The sequence below is a fragment of the Delphinus delphis genome, chromosome 2, assembly GCF_949987515.2.
Source record: "Delphinus delphis chromosome 2, mDelDel1.2, whole genome shotgun sequence".
In the NCBI taxonomy this organism is placed as follows: Eukaryota; Metazoa; Chordata; class Mammalia; order Artiodactyla; family Delphinidae; genus Delphinus; species Delphinus delphis.
This window is the reverse complement of record NC_082684.1, coordinates 137,450,502-137,465,277: the sequence shown is the minus strand read 5'-3', so window position 1 is coordinate 137,465,277 and position 14,776 is coordinate 137,450,502. Positions and strand designations below refer to the sequence as shown.

The window sequence follows — 14,776 nt, the reverse complement described above, 5'->3', positions numbered from 1 at the left end:
TATGTTTTACTTCTCTCTCCCTCACTCCCTACAAACTCAATCTATCCTCACATCCTGCCGATTCTACTTCCTAAATATTCTAGAATCCACTGTAGCCATCCCAATTGCCACTACTCTAGTTGCCAGCAACATCCTCTCTTCTGGACTACTACCACAGCCTCCCAAGAAGCTGCAGCTTCCTGCCTCCATCCTGTCCAATCATTCTCCACATTGGCTGGAGTGAGCTGATGCAAAGCTGATCTTAAAACCCTCCAAGGGCTCATGCAGGCTCTCAGGCCAGAAACCTTGGTGGGGCTTACAAGCCCCTTCATGAGTTGGGTCCAGCCTCCATCTTCAGCCTTCTCTTTTGACACTCTGTGGCCCCTGTCCCATTCCTCTCTAACCTGCCCCACCCTCCTGCCTTGTGCTCTAAACTCCAGCCAGATTTAGCTTCATTCAGTGGTCTAAACGAAGTCACCCCTGAGCGTTTGCACATGCTGTTCTCTCTGAAAAACTCACCCCATCATCACTCTCCTGCAGGGCCAACTGACCCTCTGCACTGAGCTCTATTATTTACCGCTTCCTGGAGGAAGCCTTTCCTGACCTTTCTAGACTACCTGTCAGTCTCCTCCTTATTTACTATATTTCAGGCACCAGTCACGGGCTAGCCGAAAAGGGTACTCAGTAAATATTTGTTGAATGAATGAATAAATGGCCTCCGTCCAGATCGGGGAGGCTAGTCAGAACTCTATAGGAGTGTCCCCAAGCCTGACGAGCTTTGCACACTCAAAGGATTTAGGACGGAGGGCGAGCAGAGTAGTTGCTTCAGCCATGCACACTGCTGCCAAGGGAGCCCCAGCTCGGGCCCTGCCCCTGCCTTGTGCACTCGGGAACCCCAGAGAGGAAACTGAGACCCTCGTAGGGAGGCCCCACCGATACTCCATAATGCCCGAGTGAGTGCAGTTCCCAGTCCTGATTCCGCTTTGCTAGATGACCCCGAGCCCGGTCCGGAGCTCTCAGAAGAGCAGAAGAGGGTGGGCCCAACTATTCGTTAATCCCCTGGCCTCCAGGAGGACAGACGCCTCTCTGGCACTTCCCCTCCCCCTCCACCTGACAACCGCGGGCCCCCCACTTCCCTAGCCTAGCCGCCGGGACCCCGCCCCCGGGCGGCCTCCTGCCGGGTCCGCAGTCAGGTCTGAAAAGGGGCGTGTCTTTGTAGGCAGAGAGGGGGTCCGAGTAGTTCCCGAGACTTTCCCACCCGCTGTTTGGGCTTCCTGGAGATGGGCCGGGGCGGGCCAGGCGGAGGCTCCTTCCCCCCTCCGCCGTCCCTGCCTCCTTCCCACGTGGCCTGGCTGAGTCTCTCTAGAAAGCCACAGCAGCTGGAGAGAAATCCCCCTCCCCACCCCCACCATCAAGTCCCTCCCCGACTGGCTCCGGACACATCCTCAGCTCCCCCCTCGGCTGGGAAGGCGAGAACTAGGCGAACAAAGCGGGCAGCCCATCCCCCTCCCCAGCCCTACCAACCACCTAGCCCACGGGCCGCCCCGAAACGCACACAGGACCGAAAGGGAGAGGGCTGGGGGTGGAAGAAGGCTCCCTAGGCAGAGACGCTTGGGACTCCGTCACCCCATCCCCAGTCCTCTCTCCAGCGAGGGCAACTCTGACTTTAACCCACCCTCACCTCGCACTGAGGTGGGGGGTTGGAGGAGGCCTTGCTGACCCCGTCCACGCTTCTCAGATCTGCCCCTGGGGGTGGGGCAGGAGTGACACGCGTCCCATCCTGAGAGCGGGTGTCGGACATGTCCACGAAAGCAACTGGTTTCCTGCGCCCTCCCCCAGCCCACTCCCGGCCTCGGGTTCGGAGGGGGCAACACTCCCGCGCTCCCCACCCCCTCCGCCCAGCCCCACCCAGCTTCAGGGACCACACCCACCGGACAAAGTTGAGTATTTTATCACCACTATTCCCAGTCAATTCGCAATCTCATGCTTCTGTCCCCCCACCAAGGGCATGGACACTCTCCGAAAACCAAGGCCAAATATTAGCTCAGCCCCATAAACACAATTACACACGCTCTCGACACACAAATGGAGGTGCAGACACCCCCCCACACACACCCCCCTTTACACTCCCAACCCGGAGACACGCGCGGTAAAGGCAGAGCCCGCCCCGCACAAACCACCGGCACCTCAGCTACGGCCCGCGATGCCACGCCGCGACCGGCCACGCGCTGCGGACACGTACGCCCCACAGAAGCCCCCTCCCCACTCTCTGCACGCGGTCGCGCGCGCGCGCGCGCACACACACACACACACACACACACACACACACACACTCACACTCATTCCGGACTCCGCAGACCAAGGACACACACCCCCTGCGGACAAGTACGCGCCGCAAACGTCCCCGGCCGCGGCTCGCAGACCCCAGAGCGCACGCATCGCGGGCACAAGGACGCGCAGCCCGCCCCCCCCCCCCCCGCCTCCCCCGGCCCCAGCGCTCGCTCGGGACTCGGGACGCGCCGGCCCCACAGCCGGCGCAGCCCCGGGTGCCGACGCACAGTCACCCCGGAGCCGCTCCCGCCACTGCCTCAGCGCCCGCCCTTACCGCGCGCGGCCAGCAGGCAGAAGGTCAGCGCGAGGAGCCTGCCGCCGCAGCCAGCGTCCCCCCGCGCCATGGGGCCGGGCTCGGGCTGCCGCCGCCGCCGCCGCCGCCGCCTCCTCCTCCCCGCGCCTCAGCCGCCGCTGCCGGGGGAGGGCGCGCCGGGCTTCAGTGGCCCGGGGAGGCGCGGCGCCGCGGGCGGGGGCGCGGCCTCGGGGGCCCCGGCCCGAGCGGGGGCCGGCGCGGGGGCCCGGGCTGCCGCCGGCTCGCCCGCCCCTCCATCGCCATCTTGGGCGAGCAGCCCGGACGGGGGCGCCCAGCGGGCGCGGCCGGTCGGGCCCCGCAGGGGACTCCGGCCCGCGCGCTGTGACCTGCGCCGCGCAGGGTCTCAGCTCTGCTGGGGTCTGCGCCCCTCTGCCTCGCCCTCTCCGGATCGCCATGGGCCCCCCCATTTGGGCAGCTTGTTTCTGGGTCTGTCTCTTCGTCTCTCTGTCTCGGGGTCTCTTTCTGCCTCGGTGTCTCTATTTCTTTTCTCTGCCGCTGCCTCAGGGTCTCCAACATCTCGGTTCCAGGCTCACTGGAGGCAGATTCAAGGCCTGGGTTTCTGTCCGATGACCCCATCTTGCCACTTGAGCCAGTCCATTCCAGCCCAGGTCCTGGCCTGAATCCTCATTAGCTTCTCCACCTGCAGACCCGCTGAGGACATGGCGGTTCCCTCCTCATCCCCATTTACCTCGCCGTTCCAAGCTGATGGCTTCTCTGGACCTGCTTCTTTTGCTCTTGGAATAACCAACCGCAGCAGGGCATTTACTCTACCCCAAGCACTGCCACACTCAGACTTCTCTGCAACCCTGGGAGAGACAAGGAAGGTTTGATTACTCCCATCTTTACATGCAGGGAAACTGAGGCTGGAGGAGGTGAAGTGACTTGCTTAAGGACCCAAGGCTAGGGAGCAGCAGATGCAGGACCTGAACCCTGATTTTCTGACTCCAGAAGGTCATTTCCCACTCATTTTTCAACTGTGCTTTCTCTGTCCTAACCAGACTGGTTGTCTCAGTATCCCACAAACAGTTCTTTTTCTAAAGCCAGGGGTTCAATGATCAGGCAAAGTGTAGGGAGAAGAGTACAGATTGAATAACCTATTTAATGTCCTTTCCAAGACCAAGACGCCATGGTTCTTCATCCCCTCTATCTCCAGTGTTCCCATGGCTTAGAGCCATTTTGTCTCTGTACCCAGAAGGTACTTTACCCATCTGTTGCTAGCTAACCCTCAATAATGACCAGCACTTTGCGGGTCTAAAGGGATCTGGTATTTATTCATTCATTGCCAGGCCCATCAGCAGCATTTGACTTAGCCCATCACTCCTACTTGTTTCTCTTAGTGGTCTCATCTGGTCATCAAGGTTTTAAATTACATCTTTATGCTGAAGATGCCTACGTTTATATCTCAGCCTGGACCATCTCCCCTGAACTCCAGACTTGTGTATCCATCTACCTGCTCAACATTTCCATTGGCTAATAGGCATCTCAAATTTAACCTGTCCAGGGAATTCCCTGGTGGTCCAGAGGTTAGGACTCCGTGCTTTCACTGCCAGGGAACTAAGATCCCTGCAAGCCGCTCAGCTTGGCCAAAAAATTTTAAAAAACAAAAACAAATTTAACAGGTCCCAAACTGAGCTCTGATCCTCCCTATTAAACCTGCTTCTCTACAGTCTCCCCCATCTCAGATCGTAGCAGCTCCATCCTCCCTGATGCTCAGGTCAGAATCATTGGAGCCATTCTTAACTCTTCACTTTCACATCCTTCACACTTCACCTTCCTGTTACCACCTTGATCCAAGCACCATCACCTCTCACCTGGATTGTCATAATAGGCCCCTCACTTGTTTATATCATTCTCCCACTTCAGTCTTTTCTCAATATAGCATCGAGTGATCCTATTAAAATGGGAACGAGATCATGCCACTTCTCTGCTAAAAACCCACCAGTGCCTCTTAGCTCTGAGCAAAAGCTAATGTCCTTCTTATGACCGGAAAGCCTATGTGATCTGGAAGGCTGTTTTACCTCTCTGACCTCACCTTCTACGCCATCCCCTTTGCTCACTGCCTCTCCAGCCACACCAGTCTCCTTGCTGTAACTTGATAGCAGTCGGTCCCCTCCCTCCAGCCTCTAGACCTTTGCCCAGCTAGTGCAGGTCTGGAGCTCTGTCCTCCACCCCTCATATCCTCACAACTCCCCCCATCCCCCACCGCCATATCTCAACTTTTTTTTTGTGGTTTTTTTTGGGTGTTCATTGCTGCGCAGGGGCTTTCACTAGTTGCGGTGAGTGGTGGCTACTCTTCATTGTGGTGCAAGGGCTTCTCATTGCAGAGCACGGGCTCTAGGCATGCGGGCTTCAGTAGTTGTGGCTCGCGGGCTCAGTAGTTGTGACACACGGGCTTAGTTGCCCTGCAGCATGTGGGATCTTCCCGGACCAGGGCTCGAACCCAGGTCTCCTGGGTTCTTAACCACTGCGCCACCAGGGAAGTCTCTTAACAGTCTTTAGTCCCGTCTTCCTAACATGCTCTACGTTTTACTTATTTTATTTGTAGTCTGCCCTCCCAACCAGAAAGTGGGCTTTGTAAGGACAGGGATTTTTTTTTTTTTTGCGGGCCTCTCACTGCTGTGGCCTCTCCTGTTGTGGAGCACAGGCTTCGGACGCGCAGGCTCAACGGCCATGGCTCATGGGCCCAGCCGCTCCGCGGCATGTGGGATCTTCCCAGACTGGGGCACAAACCCGTGTCCCCTGCATCGGCAGGCGGACTCTCAACCACTGCGCCACCAGGGAAGCCCAAGGACAGGGATTTTTTGTGTGCTGGGTTCACTGCTGAATTCTAAGCATCTTGACCAGTATCTGACACTGTGTAGGTGCCAGGGGGCCAGTATAAAAGATACAAGTCACTGCTCACAGGGACAGTTGTGTCCTAAGTGGCATGAGATGGCAGGGAGAATGGGAGCAAGAGAAGGAAGGACTAACCGTGTGTGGTAGGGGACTGTTGAGGGAAAAGTCTTTACAGAATTGTTGATTGTTTTAGATGTTTGACCTAGGTCTTGACAATTTAAGGAGAGAAGCACTGATGGTGGGGGAAGAAACACCCTCTGCAGAGGCCCTGTGTGTGGCATGAGGGCACAGGACATGGCAGAGCCAATAATTAACTGCATTGATATTCACAGGTCACCTGTTATGGGTCAGGCCCTGGGCACTGGGAGCAGGGCGGTGAACAAGATGGTTCTTGCCTGCATGGTGCTTAGTCTGAGAAGTGAGCCTACTTAGCCTGTAGATAAGTAGACAGGCAACTATAATACTGTGTGATACAGGCTGGGACGGGGTGCAGGGAGGAAGGGCACCCAGGCCAAACTTGGGGAAGGCAGAGAAAGCTTCTGGAGGAAACAAATACCTGAACCAGTATAAGCAGAATGTAGGAGGTGTGAACTGGGCAGGAGGGCAGGGGTGGGAGATGAAGCCAAACAGGGAGACCGGGGCTGGGTGAGCAGTCCCTTGCATGTTGCCTAGAAAGCAGTTGATCAATCGAATGGATAAATGAACAAACAATCTGTCACCACATAAAGAGTGTCACTAATTCCATAAGCCACACACACAAATCCAATTAATTTCTCTGCATTCATATCTTAGCACACAGGCTATGGGCGGGGAGCAGGTGTGAGGTATGACAGGCTCAGGCCAGCCAAACCCAGTGTAAGGAATAGGAGCCATGGTTCTCGTCCTTCCTCTGTTACACACTTGCTCTGGGACCTTGGACAACTTCCTTCCTCTCCCTGAGCCTCAGCTGCATCACTGAGAAAAATAAGAGGGCTGGGGGATGATGCACATTTCCAACCAGGAGTTCCAAAGAGTTCACACCATTAAAAGTGGATATGGCACTGGTCTTAATTTCTTTCTTTTTAAATCAATCACTAGGGCTTCCCTGGTGGCACAATGGTTAAGAATCCATCTGCCAATGCAGGGGACATGGGTTCGAACCCTGGTCCGGGAAGATCCCACATGCCGTGAAGCAACTAAGCCCGTGTGCCGCAACTACTGAAGCCCACGCACCTAGAGCCCGTGCTCCACAACAAGAGAAGCCACCACAATGAGAAGCCCAAGCACCGCAATGAAGAGTAGCCCCCACTCTCCACAACTAGAGAAAGCCCACGCGCAGCAACGAAGACCCAACGCAGCCAAAAACAAATAAAGTAAACAAATATATTAAAAATAAATAAAGTATTCTATTATTTTCCCCTTTCAAATGGAACACCTCCAGGTGCATGTGTGGTGCGGGGGGGTTCATGGGTGGAGGGCCGATGGACACTGTCACGGTTTGTACCATTAAACAGCTTAAATTTTTTTCAGTCTTAGTTATTTATAGGTTGTTTAATTAATAGCCACGTTGGACCACGAGATCTATGACAGGAAGCATGAGGAGTACTGATGGCTAAACTACAAAACTCTAATGCTGAGGAAAGAATGATAATTTTGCAAATTTACCTGTGGTTGATCATCATCAGAAAAGAATGTTATAGTCTTCTAATCAAAAGCCATTAGTGAGGGACCTCCCTGGTGGAACAGTGGATAGGGTTCCGGGCTCCCCATGCAGGGGGCCTGGGTTTCGATCCCTGATCAGGGAACTAGATCCCACATGCCTGCTGCAGCTAAGAGTTCACATGCTGCAACTAAAGAGCCCGCCTGCCGCAACTAAGACCTGGTGCATCCAAATAAATAAATATTAAAAACAACAACAACAACAAAGTCATTAGTGACTTATATGTCAAAAGCCAGTGTTTAAAAAAATAAAGTCTAATGATAATTCAATCTAATCTGGCTTTTTATTTACCAGAAAGTCAGACCGATTGTATCTGTAATATGTTATTTGTTGACAAGTACCTCCCAATAGATAGGTGGTCCCCAACCTTTTTGGCACCACGGACCGGTTTCACAGAAGAAAATTTGTCCATGGACGAATTTGAGCGATGGGGAGCGATGGGGAGCAGCAATTGAAGCTTCGCTGGCTTGCCAGCTGCTCACCTCCTGCTGTGCAGCCCGGTTCCTAACAGTCCACGGCCCGGGGGTTTGGGACCCCTGCAATAGATCCTAAAATCTTATATTTCACATTTCAGAAATAAAACTCAAAATTTTTAGGTTTTTTTTTTCACTTTAGCACAAAATACAATCATAAAATGAAAGCAATTTTTGTCTATTTTTTATCCTACAACATAGGATGAAATTTCAACTTGCATTTGGTCCCCATTTAGTTTTGTTTGCTGACTAAAATCAGCACCCATCACTTCTTAAATAGGGTAGAGTGTTTTTTAACTCAGTTTAATTAAATGTTAAAATTGTCCTCAATTAACAATATACTGTGATAATTTTTTTTCTTAAAATAACTTCTTTGAGATAGTCTAATAGAGAGGTAACATCTTGGGAACAGGTCAACATAGGGGTCTAGAAACTGGGAAAAGGCTAGAAGACTGCTGTTTTTATTAGTTTGACCAGGTGGATGGGACGTTATCAAATAAAGAGAACAGAGGGAAGAACCAGACAGAGGAGAGGGGAGACAATTTGCTCTTTTAACATCTTGAGTGTGACGTGTCTGCCTGGCCTGGCAACCAAGTGAAAAATGTTAAAACCCTAGAAATGCCATTTTGATCTGAACAGAGAGATCAGAACCAGAGAAATTATTTAGTGAGTTGGTACTTCTATCAGAGCATCTGACACACTTTATTATAATACACTTCATTAAATTGTCTGGCTCTACTGTCCTACAGTAAGTTCCTTGTGGCAGGAACCACGTGTATCTTGCTTACTCTTGTTTTCCTGGGATCCAGCACAGCGCACAGCATATAGTAAGAGCCCGGTGAATGTTTTTTAAATGAATGTTTTTTTTTAAAAAGTTACTCTTTTATCATATACTATGCAAAAATGGTGAGTGTTTTAAATCACTAAGGGAGTTCTCAAATAGCATATTACTGTGAAAGGGGTTTGAGCATCAAATAGTGTTGGCAAGCGTTTGTCTGAGTAATCTCTAAGACCTCAGTAGACGCTATGACCCTAAATCAAGAATTTATGAACCACTCGCTCTGTAGGATGAGCTGTGGGGATCTGTGGCATTCACATCATTCTTGAACAGATATCAGAATCTACCACTGTAGTGATTTTAAAGTACAGCGCCCTAATCCCTCGGTATCTGTGGGGTATCAGTTCCAGGACCCCCCGGGATACCAAAATCTGTGGATGCTCAAGTCTCATATAAAATGGCATAGTATTTGCAAATAAAGTACATACAACCTCCCCATACACTTTAAAATATTTCTAGATTACTTATAATACCTAATACAATGTAAATGCTATATAAATTGTTTTGTTTTGTTTTGTTTTTTTTGGCCGCGCAGCTTGCAGGATCTTAGTTCCCTGACCAGGAATTGAACCTGTACCCTTGGCAGTGAAAGCACAAGAGTCCTAACCACTGGACCACCAGGGATTACCCTAAAAATAGTTTTAAGTAAAATGTAAACGCTATGTAAATAGTTGCTAATGCATGCCAAATTGAAGTTTTGCTTTTTGGAACTTTCTGGATTTTTTTTTTTTTTTTAATTTTCATCCGTGGTTGGTTGAATCTGCAGATACGGAGCCCACAGATACGGAGGGTGCACAGGTTCTTTGACATTCCTCCCTTCAAGTAGAGTCTATTTCCCTTCCCTTTGGACAGAGGCTGGCATAAGTGACTCATTTCTAAAGGACTGAATGTCATGGAGGTGGGACTGCATGGCTTCTGAGGTATGTCGTAAAAGAAGCCGCACCTCCCACCTGGCTTTCTCTGGGAGACACATGCCTCTGGATCCCTGAGCCACCACGTAAGAAGTCTGGCCACTTTAACACTGCCATGCTGGAGAGAAGGGACCATGTGGGGAGACCCCGTGGAGATAGAGGTGGTGCAGGAGCCCCAGCTGTTCCAGCCCAGGAGCCAAATGTGTGAGGAAACCATCCCAGTGCACAGCCCCAGCCCCTGTCTGACTGCAACCATGTAGGAGACCCTGACACCAGTTAACCCCCAGCACTGTGAGCAACAGTAATAATAAGGCATGGCTTTGTTGTTGTTTTACACCACTAAGTTTGGGGGTGTTTGTTTTTTATTACTAGATAACCAGAACAGCTGCTAGAGTCTTTACTGGGTTGGGTTCACTATTGGAACCACTTGCTGCCTCTTTCATTCACCACCCCCCTCTTTTTTTTTTAATGAATGTATTTGTTATGTTTCTCTAGCTTTTATTTATTGCCTTTTCCTGGTCATTCATCCCCCTTTGAGGAAGATACAAAAGGTAGATATGTTTAGAATATTTTCACCCTTCATATTCAAAACCATCTCCCACACTATACTGCTGTTCAAATCCTCTGAGCCAGGGGGATGGGTCTTTTCTCACCCTGAGATGACTTTTCACCCCTTTCTTAACAACAAATGCTAATGGTTTTGTGGAATTATTGGATATTTAAATTTTCTTCTTTGTGCTTTTTTTTTTTTTCCCCCAAATTGTCTACATTGAGGGAATTCCCTGGCGGTCCAGTGGTTAGGACTCCGTGCTTTCACTGCCAAGGGTGCAGGTTCAATCCCTGGTGAGGGAACAAAGATCCCGCAAGCCATGTAGCATGGCCAAAAAAAAAAAAAAAAAAAAAAAAGACAAAACAAAACAACAAAAACAAAAAAAAAAACCCAAAACCCTTCCTCATACCAAAACAGAATGGTAATGGAAGAGAGGCTCTGGAAGGGTATATAAAGGAAAGAATATAAAGTACAAAAAAAAATTGTCTACATTGAATACATATTATTATTATTATTTTTTTTTTCGGTACGCGGGCCTCTCACTGTTGTGGCCTCTCCCGTTGCGGAGCAGAGGCTCCGGACGCGCAGGCTCAGCGGCCATGGCTCACGGGCCCAGCCGCTCCGCGGCACGTAGGATCTTCCCGGACCGGGGCACGAACCCGTGTCCCCTGCATCGGCAGGCAGACTCTCAACCACTGCGCCACCAGGGAAGCCCGAACACATATTATTTTTGTAAACAGAAATAAGTAAATGTAACTTAGGAAAAAAATACATAAAAATTTCACTTAAGGATGATGAAAAAGTTCTGGAAATAAACAGTGGTGATGGTTGCACAACAATGTGAATGCACTGAACTGTACACCTAAAAATGGCTGAAATGGTAAATTTTATGTTATGTATATTTTACCACAATAGAAAAATATATACAATCGTTAAAACTCTACTTGAGTCTCAGCTCCTTCAAGGTTGCCTTCCAGTCCTCACCAATCCGGTTGTACCACTCAATAGGCACTGGATTATTTCTGCCTTGTACAGTGGTTTCTTCATTTACATGATTCATTTGTCTCAGTCGTGTGTCTCAAATGACACTGGAAGCTCCTTGAGGGCAGAAACTGGAATTACACAGAGAGTCATGCCTACAGTACATTTATAAACCAATTGCCTGGAAATCAGAACATATTTCCCTAAAGAATCAACACTACAGGGACTTTCCTCGTGGTCCAGTGGTTAAGACTCCACACTTCCACTGCAGGGTGGGGTGCGTGTTCGATCCCTGGTTGGGGAACTATTAAACTCATTAAATATCTGGAATGTATATTGGCAATGAAAATGTACTTAATAAAAGCACTGGAAGGGCTTCCCTGGTGGCGCAGTGGTTGAGAGTCCACCTGCCGATGCAGGGGACGCGGGTTCGTGCCCCGGTCCGGGAGGATCCCACGTGCCACGGAGCAGCTGGGCCCGTAAGCCATGGCCGCTGGGCCTGCGCATCTGGAGCCTGTGCTCTGCAACGGGAGAGGCCATATCAGTGAGAGGCCTGCGTACCGCAAAAAAAAAAAAAAAAAGCATTGGAGATACTAATAATTAGACAAAACAGAAAAATCAGTGGAAAGGTTGAGTTTGGGACTGAGGTAAATACATATACTTTTTTAAAAAGATAATTAGATAAAACAGAAAGTTCTGCATGAATGAAAATGATTCAAAACTTATTACATGACTCATCTCTGAATACATTTACGTAGTTATAATGATGTAAACACTGAATATTAATCTACGTAAAGTTACAATAGAACTACTCTTGAAAAGATGGGGGGTGGGGAGTGTGTGTGTTTGGTGGAAAAACAGCTAAATTCTAGTCTTTCACAGTAGGGTACCACTAGATAATGAATAAAAACTGAAAAAAAATCATAGAGTAATATTACAAACATGTTATTTAGAGATTTGTTTTAGAACTTGACTCCTTAAGCTATGTGCCTCTGTAACCATGATAAAATTAAAACTTAAAAAAAAAAAGGTGATGCAGGTCTCTATATTGTTTAGATGGATGCCCTCCAGCCCTGAACCATCGTTCCTCCACAGCTCTCTACACCACCTTGCTGAGCCGAACAGCTAATTCCTGCCGGAACCACTGCTGTTCGACACCCACTTCTGCTCAAGGCCACCTTCCCCAGCAAGCCTGAGATTCGGATGGCTCTTTCTGGTCCCCTGTTATGAGGGCCCCTGCACACCCGGTGCAGTGGGCTGAGACCTGCTCTCTCCCGAGGTCTCTGGATGCTCTGCCTGCCGATGGACACACTGACCACGGCAGGATGGGAGCACTGCCTTCAGGAGAACTGAAGGTAGGTGATGCTGGTCACATTGTCCACCCATCTTTGGCAGCTGCACCCTCCCTACTGGAGATTGTGTCCTCCCCCAGCACTGGGTGCCAGAGTCCTCCCCCTGGGCCTGTCCTACCCTACAGCCTTTTTCCTCCTCACTTTCCACATGAAAGTGTATCTATTCCATGACCCACCCTCTCCTCTGGTCTCTCAAACTAAGCCTGTCGAGGTGAAGCCAGAAGAGCGGGGGGGGGCAGATGTCGAGTATGCCTCGACTCTCACCGTACAAGGCCCTCACACTCTATCCCAGCACTCCCACCTTTTCCTCTCATATCCCTGCCCAGCCCACACTCAGTTTCCTGCCACCCAGTGTGCCAGCTCCGCACCTTTATCCCCTCATGTCTGTGTGTATTCCTTGCCTTGAATGACTTTCCCCCACCTGGAGAAACTCATTTCTTAACACCTAATCCAAAAGCTGTCTCCTTTGTGCTGCCTTCCCTGACCATCGCTTTTCCTCTACCTAGAGAAAACAATTGCTCGTTTGTTGAGTGCTGTATGTCAGATATTAGGAGTTTTGCATGTGTTTTTCATACTGAAGCTCACAGCAACTCTTTGAAGTAGTACCATTATTAATTCTATGTTCCAGAAGAGGAAACTGAAGCACAGAGAGGTAAGTAACTTGCCCAAGGCCACACAGTAGGAAGTGGTTCAGTGAGAGTCAAGAGGACAGACTCTCTGGGTCAAAGCCCACAGTCCTAACTACTGTCCTGCCCTGCCTCCCGGGGACTCACACAGGACTCAGCACTCAACATCTCTCTCTTTGTACTGACCCTCTTTGGTTTACACATCTATCTCCACTTCTGGATTGAGAACCCTCTGAGAGTAGAGAATGTGTCTGACTTCTCTGAGCATCCCCAGATCCCTGAATCCTTCAGCGTGAGCCAGGCCATGGCAGCTGCTCAACTCATGTTGCTTTTGCTCAAGGATGAGTGAAGCCAGGATTAGCATTCTGCTTCTGCACTGTGACCTTGGGCAGGGCACACAACCTCTCTGAACCCTCATTTCTTTCTCTGGAGAAAATAAAAACCCATAGGGGAATAATAACACTGCCTAACTGATGTCTCATAGCTTACTGTGAAAATCAAATTGAACATGATGCTGTCATGAGGAAATATAAGCAGTGGGGCACTCACCATACAGATGTTAGCAGCTGGTATTCAGAGGGAAATGTGTCACCTGTTCACAGGTAAAACATGTTATCCTAACAAGGGCCTTACAGTTAATTATGCCTTCATCCAAAGTAATGTGTAATTCTGGAAGATCTGCCTTGGGTCAGGCAGATGGGAAGTATCTGAGGTCAAGGCAGAGTCTGGTCACCCCGATGGGAGGCTTCTGTACCCACCCTCCTTACTCATGTCCCGGAACCTGCTATTCTTCCAAGATCCCTGGGGTTGAGTCATGTTCCTCTCCCCGCCCAGCATCCATCTTCTCCCCAGGGCTTGGGCCTAACAGCTCAGGTCTTGGAGAGCAGACTGCTCCCACTGGCAGCCCTGCACTCCTTGGAGGAGATGAGGTCAGATCAATATCAGGACTTCATAAATCACTTCCAACACATTGGCCTCACTGCAACTCTATGAAGAAGGTATTAGAACCCCACTTTAGAGTCCAAGGTCAGAGAAGCAAAGGGCTTGCTCAAGAGCACAACTGCTGGAATTGAACCCAAGTCTATCAGATTTCAAATACTCTAGTCTTTCTCATGCTCCCCCTTCTTTCTCTGGGCAAGTTCAGGGAGATTCATATCCAAGACCCACCCAGTACAGGCTTTCTGAGCTCAGCATGAGCTTGGTCCTTGAAGGAACTCAGATTTCAGGCAAATACCATATTTCCTTGATTTTAAGATGTATTCTTATTCAGTTTTGTATTTCTGATATGAAGATCTTAACAACGGTAATATCTGAGATTTTAGGAAATTTATTTTTTAAAGATTTTTTTGAAGTGGACCATTTTTAAAGTCTTTATTGAATCTGTTACAATATTGCTTCTGTTTTATGTTTTGCTTTGTAGCTGCGAGGCATGTGGGATCTTAGCTCCTCAACCAGGGATCAAACCCACATCCCCTGCATTGGAAGGTGAAGTCTTAACCACTGGACCGCCAGGGAAGTCCCAGAGATTTTAGGAAATTTAGTAGGAGTCCTAGAGACTGCATTCAAGTGTCTCTGCTCAGCTACCAACTGGTTCTGTGCCTTTGTGGAAGCCACTTTACCTGCCTGTACCTCCAGGAATTGGCCTGATTTTTGGTACCAACTCTGCCACTTGAGAGTTATGTGGCTTTGCGGTCCTCTCTGGGATTCAGTCTCATCTCTAAAATGATGGGAGGAGTCACTGATTTTTGACCTCTTCTTTTAAACGGCAGAACAAGTTTCCCCAATCACATATAAGTGAAAAGCTAAGTTGCTGCTCTGGATGAAAGAAGGGTGGGGGTGCCTGGGACCCTATAGCCTCTTCTACTCCCTCCACCTCTGCCAGGGCCAT

The 14,776-nt window shown here is 49.7% G+C and overlaps 1 protein-coding gene across 1 annotated transcript in view; it reads right to left on the bottom strand.

Moving 5' to 3' along the window:
• IGDCC4 (immunoglobulin superfamily DCC subclass member 4) overlaps positions 1 to 2,687 on the bottom strand; it is a 35,303-nt gene extending 32,616 nt beyond the window's left edge. Inside the window, exon 1 of the mRNA XM_060003724.1 lies at positions 2,585 to 2,687. Coding sequence (XP_059859707.1) covers positions 2,585 to 2,654 — 70 coding nt within the window. The 5' untranslated portion in view covers positions 2,655 to 2,687. The remainder of the gene's footprint in view (positions 1 to 2,584) is intronic.
• Positions 2,688 to 14,776: the final 12,089 nt, after the last annotated feature.